Source organism: Parasteatoda tepidariorum, chromosome 5 (assembly GCF_982258835.1).
Source record: "Parasteatoda tepidariorum strain Cologne lab strain chromosome 5, Ptep-v5.0, whole genome shotgun sequence".
Lineage (NCBI taxonomy): Eukaryota > Metazoa > Arthropoda > Arachnida > Araneae > Theridiidae > Parasteatoda > Parasteatoda tepidariorum.
The window spans coordinates 82,724,970-82,737,507 of NC_141759.1; the positions used below are offsets into that span (position 1 = coordinate 82,724,970).

At 29.3% G+C, this 12,538-nt stretch overlaps 1 protein-coding gene across 3 annotated transcripts in view; it reads right to left on the minus strand.

The window, feature by feature from the left end:
* LOC107437956 (semaphorin-5A) overlaps nucleotides 1–12,538 on the minus strand; it is a 322,074-nt gene that overhangs the window by 6,431 nt on the left and 303,105 nt on the right. For all 3 annotated transcript variants that reach the window (XM_071185935.2, XM_016050106.5, XM_043039560.3), the window contains 7 exons: nucleotides 10,642–10,754; nucleotides 9,631–9,832; nucleotides 9,468–9,544; nucleotides 8,475–8,611; nucleotides 5,640–5,828; nucleotides 4,742–4,915; nucleotides 2,658–3,032 (listed from right to left, as the gene is read on the minus strand). In XM_071185935.2, coding sequence (XP_071042036.2) covers nucleotides 2,658–3,032; nucleotides 4,742–4,915; nucleotides 5,640–5,828; nucleotides 8,475–8,611; nucleotides 9,468–9,544; nucleotides 9,631–9,832; nucleotides 10,642–10,754 — 1,267 coding nt within the window. The remainder of the gene's footprint in view (nucleotides 1–2,657; nucleotides 3,033–4,741; nucleotides 4,916–5,639; nucleotides 5,829–8,474; nucleotides 8,612–9,467; nucleotides 9,545–9,630; nucleotides 9,833–10,641; nucleotides 10,755–12,538) is intronic.

A 12,538-nucleotide genomic window follows, 5' to 3' on the forward strand; every position in this document is an offset into this window, starting at 1 on the left:
CTTATCAAATTTAACAAAAATGAATTTTAAAAATTACCTATACTTATAAAATCATGTGTAAAACAAAATAAAAAGCTTTTTCAAGATTTATTTAATTGTCGACTTTTAATAAAAAAAAAATGGCTAAGCAATTATGAGCAATTTTTCCTTTTCTTTTTCCAATGCCCACCTGTGTTAACACCTGTCAATTCAGGCATTTACAAGACGATTTTGTTGGCCTCTTTCTCAGGGGCACCATATTAGGTGGGTCAACGTCGCTCCCGCAGTGAGGACAGATAGTACAGAGAAGGAAAGAATATCCATGCCTTGCCCGGGATTCAAACCCAGAACCTTTCTGATGCAAGGACAGTTCCTAACCCCCTACACAGGCCGGTCAGCATTATCAGCAACTAGTAATTGAATAACATTCATCATTTAGATTGAGTTTTAATAGAATCATTATTGCTGCTTTATACTATCAAGCTTTAGGAGATTGTTTTAAAAACAAAAAAAACTTAGTACATTTTCGTATCTGATAATTTTGTATTTTATTTTATAATCATCGTTGAACAGCCGACCCAATTTTTGGGTTTACAACTACTAATGTCCAACTACGGTCTCGTAATTTTGAATCCAATCCAGAAGACTGGATCAAGTATAGGGAGAATTTTGCCTTTATTGAGGACTTTTTGGTGAAACTAACCGGCATTTGGGTTACATAGAAAGGAACACTACGAGAACCTCCCACGGTTAGCCTAACGGCAAGGGGACTATAACCCATGATTTGTCAACCACTGAGGACATTTTACCTCATTGGAAGGCAAACGCTCTATCCCCTGAGCCATTACGGCTCTGTCAGATAATTTAGAATTTTCTTTACCTGGTTTGAAAGATGAATGGTTCTGCAGAGACTACAATCAAAAGGAAAAATACTACAGCTGAGAATAAAAAAAGGAAAGAAACAGGCAGTAGGAGAACAATAAGATTCCAATTAAAAACTGTTTATGAATCAATTGAATACTCAACCTCAAGCAATTGTCAATTATATTCACTCACTGGTGAACCGTCTGAATGAAACTTCCATATCAGAGATGAAAGAAAAATTTTTTTTTTGGAATGTAAATAAATCTTTTTCCCCAAAATTCTGTTTACCGTCCATTTGTATTTCAAAACTTTAAAGTTTGGAGGCAGGTAGGTACTTTATTTACATCACACTAGAGCAGCACAATGGGCTATTAGCGACGGTCAGAGAAACATCCCCAAGGATTGTCCGAAGACATGCCATTGCAATTTTGATCCTCTGCAGAGGGGATGGCTCCTCAGCTTTGGTAGCCCAACAACCTATGCACGAAGTCGAGCATTTTACGGTATAACAGTTTAACGAAGACCAATACCGCGCACCCTCAGTTCCTAGGCAGGCTCGTGTTCTACTGGGAACGACGTCATTTCGGTCAGTCCACTGCAGGACTTTAAAAGTTTAAGAGAAAAGTAAATCTAGATAAATCAAAGTTTCAAATGCTATAAAAACATTTTCAAAATATCAATAGGCAAACAAATTTTTCAAGAACTTCCCCACAGCATAATCTTCAGGAAAGCATCTCATGATTTGTTTAAGATTTGATATTTAAAAAACATTTTTCGGAATTTATAAAATTTCATGCCCTACTAAAGATTTACCTGAACTCAGGTGAGGAAAAACTTTGCCACGAGAGATTTCTCTCATGGGGTAGGATTCTCTAAAGTATTTAATGAGATTATATTAGTTATTTTATAAAACAAATAAAAAAAGTGGGTCAGATAACATATGAAATGTGTGAACAAATTTTTAACTGGTTCTTGATTATTATTATATTGTAAATCAATTATGAATAAAGATTAAGATTACAATTTTACATTCATTTTTAAGTCCAATTTTTCAGTTAGCAACATGCCTAAATGATAAGATTTGAGTGTCAAATATAAATTCAAATGCATTCAATTTTATATTTGAGTTTAGATTTAATATTAAAATTTACAAATAACTTAAAATTTTTTGAATTTTTAATCAAAAATACAGTATAAGATTATTTTAACAATATTTTAAGACCCTTTTGTAAATTTCAAAATGGAATTTCTATTTAAACAAATGTCAAGTCTAAATTTAGGAAATATAATTCATGTTTAACTAAAATGACAAACATAACTTAAAACAGCTATAATAAAATAGAAATGAGGTAAATTAGTTGTAGGATATATAAGTATAATAAATAAAGCTTATTATAAGCATATTCTAATCAATGCTTATCATAAGCAAAAGTGGTAGATGCTTATTATAAACATATATATCAATTAGATTTTAATAAGTGAAAGACACTGTGGTATATATTTAAAATTAATTTGATAAATAACGCTTATAAAATGCATCTGCAATCAATGCTTATAAGTCAAAGTGGTAGATGCTTATTATAAGCATATATATCAAATGTGAATGAAAAATGATTTTAAGAAGCAGAAGGCATTGTAGTATACATTTAAAACTAATTTGATCAAAAACATTTCAGCAGTTTTTCTACACATAAGGTTTTAAGGTAAAATTTTCTTGATTCTTAATTTATGCGTTACCCGATACCTTCAAAATTCTCATAAAAAAAACAAGAGATGGTATAGAAGAAATTACGTTTTTTTGCTAGAAAACTTACCAGAATCCAAGCAATTACGACTACCCTCACGGCAGAACCTCTCCTCTTTTTTCATGTGTCCAATCTTCAGCATGCCCTCATCAGGTACATTAGCACGGCAAGTGAACCTCAGTCGCTGCTCAAAGTGACCATCCTTTGTTTGATTCACTCTCATGTAGGGTGTCCAAGAAGTTGACTTCTTTGCTTCAGGACAGGTATGCAGATTGCAAAACTTGTAATCCTGGTTGCAGCCAATACACTCCTTACCGCCGTGCTGGGGAGGTGGGCTATTGCAACGGCGACGACGCACCTGAATGCCTCCTCCACAAGGTGCACTGCACTGTTCCCATGTACTCCAATCTGACCAGTGGCCAGGGATGGGTGCAATTACAGAGGCTACAAAAATATATCACTAATTAGCATAAAATAGTGGCAATAACAATAAAAGCTATACCTTTTAGGGTGCATAGCCAAATCTTTCAACAAAAAAAGCACCTTTATAAGTACTTTTTAAGCACTAAAAGAATATTTGTAAGTATTATATACTTTAACAAAATGCAAAATAGTTTCCAAAGACTTTGATCATGATAAAATAGCTAGTTTCTAATATAGAACTCTTTTCTTGATAATATTAGCCACCATAAGAAGAGAGATTTTTCAGTTCGATTTCTGAGGGTGGAAAATGAATTTGAGAATATCTTGGAAAATGCAGCCGAGTAGCACACAAGAGTGCACGAATCTCACCAAACCCAGCTCAGTAAACGTGAACCCACAAGTATTTCATAAAACATGTAAAACGATTGGCGCTTTCATGCGCTACAGACCAAAAGTATGCCAAAATGTATTGTGTTTGAATGAATTGTGAAAACGTTGAATAGAGGGAAAATTAAGCACTTTTTAATAACACCCAATAAAAAAAAGCACCTTTAAGCACTTTTTGAAAACGCTACACACCATGACCTTTATCTCCACTTTATTCAATTTAGCTATAACTTGTTTTTATTTTTAAAAAAAATCCCATTGGCACTAGATCTTGAACAAGTTATAACAACAATCGTGTGGTCAAAAAAAGTGATACAAACAAGAAAATGTAAACTAAAGTGTAAAAAAGTTTGGACAATTACAATGAGAATTAATATCAAATTTTTATAACTTTGCATGTTGAAATTCCCATTCGAATTTTGTTAACGAATTTCTATAACTTTGCTCTCTCACACAAATCAAACAATATAAAGAGTACTAAATATACATTTGAGAGTATAATCTGATTTTCAGTTAAGTGGGCTGTGATTTTCAAATGCAGAATAACAATACAGAGGCATCACATTCAGAACTAAACATAGCCGCACAGCAATTCACATGCTTTTTATGGCGAAACATAATCCTTAAACTGCATGAAAGCAATTTTTAAAAAACTGACAATTTTTAATCTTTTAATACTTATTACATTTATTAAAAATAAAATTCAAATTTTAATAAAGATTCAAACAATGTAATTTAGCCAGGGCAGTTTTTATTCAATTTTAAAAAATACTCTAGCAGTTTTATTTTGCTGTAGCAGTATTTATTAAGTTTATCATCATACAGATAATTAGATCTGTAGCTTAATGAAAAAAAAATTAAAAGTTCTTTTTTTTTCTCGCCAAGTGTTTTCGTCATTGTGATTTTAAAATGATAAAAAATAGAAACATAATTACATTATGTTGATAAAAAATATGCCAGTATTTTTAAAATTTTCTTTTTAAATAATACAAGGAAAAAAATAAATATTATAAAATTTCACAATCCACTAAATTTTATAGTACACATTGTATTATTGAAGTTTTACTGTTTGATTACATTATATATTATTTGATTATATAAGATTTGATTACATTACTATTTACAATTTGATGTAATGAAAAACTTTTCAGATACATTTAGATAATTTTACATGCAAAAATTTCTTGTTTAGGTCAAAATTTTTGTAGCTATGCACTTTTGGTGATCTGACAGAATAGATTTTTTTAAAAACTAAAAACATTAAAAGTGTGTAAGTTGAAACGTAAATGTCCAGTCAACAATAGATTCTCAAATGAATTAAACTCTTTTTTTTAATAATTTACCTGGACAAGGTGGATTCATTGTACAATAAATCTGGTCAGTTTCTGGTCCAATACACATTTTCCCACCGTAAGCAGGAGATGGGTTACCACAGATTCGTCTTCGAGATTTCACTGCTAAACCACATGTTTGAGAGCAAGAAGACCAAGCTGACCAATCAGTCCATTGACCATCTCCTGCAAAAAAAAAGAAATCAAATATAGAAAAAAAAAATACTTACGTTTTATAAGTAAAAACAAAAGGGAGTTTAAAACAACTTAATTTGCCATTTTAACAATTATCTAGCAAAAAGGTATGCAAAAATATTAAATAACGGTTGTAAAATCAAATTTGTTAGAACAATATGTTTATATCAATATAAATATTATTTTAAAAAATGATAACTTAGAAAAATTACTTCTGTTTACCAATAGATCTAAATATTTATGATAGTTACAGATAATATTTGGAAGTCGGGGCACAAGCATAAGCAAACAGAATTCCTTTGAATGCAAGTATGTTTAGTTAATTTTAACCTTAGTAGAAAAACTGTTTTCTGCCAAGAAACTACAATTATTGTAAGGCAATCATCCGAGGGGCTTAGCCTCCTAGCATATATATATATATATTCTATTTAAGTGTAAATCAAAGGAGTAGAAATTGTTTATAGCTTTGATGTATTTAGGCTCCTTCAAATAATATAGAGATAAAGAGAAAAATTAAGCACTATCTGGCCATGTTTACTACTACAAAACAGTATAGAGGGGAAATGCGATTGCATACAGTGCAATTGTATTTTTTAAATCCATTATGTACATAAAAAAAAAAACATTCAAAATAATTTCCAAAATGTATTTAAGTATGAATAAACAAAAATTAAAATGTACAGCCATAGACAAAGTATTAAAATAATTATCATACTACTGCAGTTGGCAACATGAATTGAAGTCCCTTGGCAATCTCTGCCACCATTAGCAGGAGCTGGACTATTACACTGACGTTGTTGGCACTGGCAAGTACCATCAAAAACAGCCTCTCCAGCTATAGCCTGTGCCTCTTCAACTTGAGAGCAATCGAACCAACCACTCCATGCAGCCCAGCCACCATCAACTATAACAAAATATACACTTACTAAGTGCACACATTTTCTTATTAACAATAAATAATAAGTAGAAACTAATAGTGAACTACTTTTTCTGACACTAGGTGGCATGAAACATCACACCAGACGGTAAACTTAATAATTTTTCAGTTGTTTTAATTTTTAAAAGTCTGGTAACAGAACATTCAAGAAACCTAGCAACAGCTAGGTGTCTTTTTTGTTTGTTTTTTTGTAATTTTTTTTATTTCTAATGCCCATCTGTGTTAACATTTCTTCAATTCAGACATTTACAAGGCAAATTTGTTGGACACTCTTTCAGAGGCCCCATATTAGATGCATCAAAGTTGCTTCCACAGTAAGGACAAATAGCACAGAGAATGAAAAAATATTCATGCCTTGCCTGGGATTCGAACTCAGAACCTTCCTGATGCAAGGCCAGTTCCTTGACACCTACACAGTCCAGTTGGCAGAGCTAGTAGTGTTGTGTAGATTCTCATACTTAAGAAGCAATCTGAGAAGCTACATTGCTTCCGAATTTAAGTCCTAATACGTAATCAGAATTGATGTTTTTAACTATCTTACACTTTCTTTGGTTAATTAAATATGTTGGTTTTTATTAATTCTACAATTATTTTTAAAGAGTTCACTTAATTCCTATAAACTGATGCAGGTCTTTTTCATGACAAGGTGAGTTGGGCTTATATTTATCAGTAACTTAAAGATACTCTAGAGTTAGTTTTTACTGTCATTAAATTATTTTAAGGAGAATTAAATGGATTTTTTATCTATTCAGTCATCCATATTTCGGAACATTTTTTAAAAATATTTTGTTCCTCAATAAAATACATATTATGGAACTAAATATATTTTCAGCTACTATTGCAATAGTATATTTTTGAGGAACATATTAGGCTCATTAATTATTTAAATCCTTACCCTGTAACTAAAATGAATGAAATACATTTTATTGAATAAAAAATTTATTTCTTAAAAGTACAACTAAAACTATATTTTATGGATTAAATTTAAAAAAATGACTTTTTTTTTTTTTTTTTTTTTGAAATAAGAAATTAAAATATTTTTATGAGGTTTTAAAGAAAGGAATGTTAAAGAAGGTTATAAGAGTTAAAACTTAATTAGTTGAAAAATTAGCAAGTACTTCTAAAATTGATATTAATAAAATCATTTTAACATCAAAATATTCTGCCTAATTATATGTGTCGCAAAGATACATTTAAGGTGCAAAAATTAAGAATTTTAAAAAATTGAATTGCCACAATTTAAGTATTAAATCTGGCTTTTAATTAATTATAAATATTTAAAATGCTATATTGGTGAGACTATTAAATTAACAAGTCATTATTTATGTTTACAGATGAACTTTGGTAGTAAATAGACAGCAATTATTAATAATAATGAATTTTTAAAAATAACTTAGTTAATATGATACACTCTCAGAAATTACTCACTTTAACCAACTTATTTATCATTTCAGGTTGAGTTTGTATAGGAGTTGTTTGCAATTGAAATATGCATGTTATTAAAAAGCTTAACCATAAATAGGGCTGCAGGTTTGTCGCGGCTTGAATTTCAGCGAAATTGTCATCTTTTTTCCTAAAATCCGCAAATTTCTCAATATGTCTTGACTTGCGCAAAAATTGCTTAAAATTAAATTTTTTTTAAAATTTTTTTATTTATTATTCCTATTAAACAGAATTTTTTATTTTCCTGAACCTTAAATTGAACATGTAAAGTTGATTAGACATTTAGGGGAGTGAATCAATAGCAAAATGACATGAAAATAGTTCAGAGATAAGAGATAATCACAATCTTGTCAACTAAGATGGTCTTTCTACACTTAGGGAGGGTAATTACCTTCCTGAAGTCAGTAAGAGTACAAAAGAAATTGGAATCACAAAAGGAAAATGTTATAACTGAAATCTTTGACAGAAAAATTGTTATACATGCTATTGCACTGGGCAATGAAATTTCTACTGCCTTTCTCATTCGGTGGATATCCCGCGACATATCCAGTTAATTTTTCTTAGGCGGCTTCTTGTGATTTCTTAAATATGGATCAGTTTTTTAGATGAAGGGGGGGACTAGTAGTTAGTAGGGATTTGTAACTAGTAGTTTGAAAGTAGAATGTTTGAGTTTTCACAGCAATTACTTCTTACAAAGCAACAGTCAAGGAAAATTGATCGAGTTTTGGAAATCAACGACCGAACGCTCCAAAATTGGCATTTCGAAGTTTGTCGGTGCCTAAAAACAGCGGTGACACAGAAAGATAGTTTTCTAAGTATAAAAATGCATTAAGTGATGAAAGACGAAGGATAAATGAGAATAATCTGACAATGTACAATACTTTGTACCAAAATTCTGTTCATTTAAATAAAAATATTAATATTGCTTGAAATTCAAAGAAATACTTTTGTTGTGTATTTTTAAGCTTTTTTTATTAATTGCGCAATTTCTGTCTTTTGCATCATATATATAATAAATTTTTTTATGTTTAGAATTTGTGTAATTTTCAAAATTTCCCGCGATTTTTCTGCGAATTTGGTATTTTTTTCCCCACGACAAACTTGCAGCCCTAACTATAAATACATGTCGAGATGCAGAGCGTAGAACACGGAGATAAAAAAAATGCAAACCTGGCATGTTTTTATTTGGGCAAGCAGTTCTTTCTTGATGCCAGAAATTGACACGAGGATTCCGACTAGGGTTGGCAGTACACGCTAGTTTATATTCATTCCAGCCACAATAAGGATCCATAGCAGCCAGACATTCTCTGTAAATTTTTTGAAAAAAAAAACAAACAAACAAACATTAACTATGTGAATGAGTGATTGTTTATGAACACAAAAAAAAAAAAAAATCGCAGAGTAAACCTGCAAAAGCTGAAATTAAAACTTAGCATGATATGTAACATTCATAACAGGAGCAGTTATAGCTTCATAAGTTCAAAATATTTAATTTTTATCACATTTATGTTGATCATAAATATAGCTTATAATTTAAGTTTTTAATTGAATAATATACATAAATATACCTTATATTATATAAATATGCATCATAAAATATCTTATATTATTATCGTTTAACAGTGTTAATCTTTATTATTTGGCAGAGTTGTCACACAAACCAGTAAAAAAAAATTAGCTGTGTTTTCCCTGTATTATACACAATATATTAAGAGGGAACACATTTGAGTGACCTATATTTTAGCTATACTAGTTTTAATTGCTGGAAAAACTTAAAGAAATAAGCAACAGTTTAACAGACTTAAAACAAATCATGCTGTAGTAACTGAAATAGTTTAGTACAACTGAAATATCAGCCTTAAATATCCCATAGATTAAGCTTTGAGTGGTCACCACTTTTAAAAGACCAAAATAAGAAATAAAATTCCCTGTATTTTCCCAGTTTGTAAAGAAAAATTCAAAATTTCCTGCATTATCCCTGTTATTTTAGGTGGTTTTTTAATTCCCTGTATTTTCCAGGTATTCCCTGTTCTCCCTGTGGAGTGGCAACCCTGTTTGGGAAAACTAAACCTACTGCTTAAAAGTAGAGTAAATCGATTTGTACACTGATTCACTCAATTATATTACACATAGCAATAATTAGATTTAAAAACAAAATTGTACCTTTTACTATGTAATCTTTCACATCGATGAACAATTATCCTTAAAACAGTTTCTTCAGTTCCAATATACAAAGAATTCTAAAATAAATATAAAATTCTAATGTCATATGAAAACTTAAAATTGCAATCATTTTAAAATATGATATTTTTATTCAATTGCTTACAGTGTCTTTAAGATGTTTCAAAACTTTAATAGTATCATTACTGCCTTCAGGAAACACTTTTATTTTCTCAATTAAGCAGGTCTCTTTAGTTTCAGGTATCACCACATATTTCCGAATAACTCCTTCCACTGATGCTACAAACATCACATGAACGCTATCTGAATATTTTGTTTGCACTGTGTCAATCACAATATGATTAAACCTAAAATAAGAGAAAAAAAAATATTAAATTAGCATGTTATGATTCATAAAAGTGAAATTTACAGAATGTACAAAATAAAATATATATATTGAAAAAAAAATTTTTTTAATTTTTATCCGTCGTTGAACAACCGACCCAATTTTGGGTATGCGACTACTAATGTTCAATTCCGTAGCCTTGTAATTATGAACCAATCCTGAAGACAAGGAAACTCATGGATCAGTACCCTCCAGAGGTTATGTTATGGGAACATAGAGGACTTAGCGACTAGACAGATTTAGTGTGCATCAATCACCATTAACTATATGGGGAGTCTTTGGCCGGTGGGATCGAACCCACAAACTCTTGGACATGGGCTCAGTGCCCTAACAACCAGGCTGTCCCGGCCTCATATATTAAAATTTTTAAAAAATTTAATTCTTTTATAGTTTTCTACATTTGGCATATATTTATGATCTCACATACTTGGACATTTAATCATCATACTTGCCTACTTTTATCCTCCTTAAAAAAGCGTTTTCTTAGCTGTAATGTAATTAAAATTAAAGTGATATTGTGAGAACAAGTTCAATGATTTAACCAACACAATAACAAATAATTCAAACATTTGTATAATATTTTGCATGTTTTTGAATCAGTAATATTAATTTGATTGCATATCTTTAGTATTTTAATTTAGTAAAACTTTTTTGAATTAAGTACTTACAAACTCAAAATTATATTTTAAAAGAGAATATTTTATAATTTAAACATAAAAAAGAAAAGTTATGATTTACAAGATTATTTAAAATACAAGTACCAACAAATACCTTTCATTCTCCAGCTTGAGTATAGGATGTGAAGTCATCGGCTGAACAGCTTCGTTCATCAACTGATATTTTTCAGAATCCAATATATGTTCAGCAGTTTTATTACCTCCACACTAAGAAAACAAAACAATTTATGTGAACAAATATGTTATAATATGCACAAAATATACTTGAAAAATTCGAATTTATGTATAAAATTATCAATATTGAACGAGTTTTTTAAATACTCATTGATTGCCTTTATGGTATTTTCCAATTTATGCAGAATAAACAAACATCAGTTCAAATTTTATTTTTAATTGATTAAGGGAATGAAAAAATAAAAGAAAAAAAAACTTAAACATACAATATTAGGAAGAAGGAAAAGATATGGAGGTGAAAATCATATTCGCAAAAAAATTATTGAAATAATACTTTAAAATACATTTTTATAGTAAAAATTCTTTTGGTCTTTTTTTTGAAAATAATCTTTTTATCATAAAGATTGATCTAAAAGCAGAAAACACCTTAAAGGAAGTTTTTTTCTTCTTTTAGACCTAAAATTGATTTAAAAATAATTTTCCAAAAAAATTTCCAAAAAAAAAATTTTTTTTCCCTATAAAATGTGAAAAGAAAACTTAATAAAATTATAAACATTTATAGTATTTGAATCAGCTCTTTAATCCTTTTACCGTTCTTTCCTAGTGGAGCAAAGTTTATGAAAGAGGAAAAGAAATACTTATAATTATTTTAGATGTTAAAGCAGTTGATTTCAAACATTACAACAATAAAAAAAATTTAACTTTTTTATTTAAAGATGTGTTTGACATCTTTCTGAATAACATTTTTAATAAATTTAAACTTTCATAGAAAATGCCGGTTGATAATTCCATGTTCAAAAACTAAATGAGTAATACATAAAATCTTTCCTTCAAGCAATATTGATCAGTAAAATGGATTAAATGTTTACTATAATGTATTTTCTTTTCTTCATAAGAAAACATTCTTTAAATACTGCACTTAAAACATTACAAAACAATCAGTGCACTTATTTTATTGGTTATATTAATACATATTGTTATCTGATTTCTTTCTACTATTTTAAAGAAAAACTGCCAAGTCAAATTAGCAAAGAAGTTATAATTGCATTAACTATTGGAAATATAACAGTCACATATTAATTTTTTGAGTAAAAAATTGAAAGTCTCATTTAACTAAGTTGGTAAAAAGAAACTGGTGTCATAATTAATTGTTAAAACAAAATAATTCAAGGAAAAACCATTAAAATTAAAAACATAGAATGATTAAAAAATTCATGTATTTAAAGAAAACATTTCTCTACAAGAGCATAATTATATCAGCACTTCCATGTCATAAAGAACTTGTTGCATTGTTACATATAGTCACACATTTGTTACAGATAGTCACATTGATTCTTTCAAAGTTTGGAAACACACAAGTTCAAAGTTTGGAAACAGTAGGAAGAAAAAGGCAAAGTGGATGGAAAAGAGATTAAGAAACTGCCTTCATTAATACATGAAAAAGTGGAGTCAAATAAGTAATCAAAGAGTAATTTTTAAAAAAAGTTGAAATTTTCAACAAAAAAATAAAAATTTTAAGTATATAAAATGTTTAGAAAAATTAACTATTAAAAAAGAAGCTAATAATATAATAAAATAGTCATTCAATTAAACTAAATAAAGACCCATTTTAATAGTGTTCAGACTCCACACATTAAAATATGGAGTTAGTGTCACTTCCATGTTCATGTAAGTCATTCCTTTTTTAAGAACAGCCAATTACAGCCTATTTCTGATGCAAAACAAAAAGCAATACAAACTAAACAAGATTAAAAAAAAAGTAATGCATTTACTGTATGTGATGGGGGCAAACAATTTTTTACGTAACTTCTTTAAAA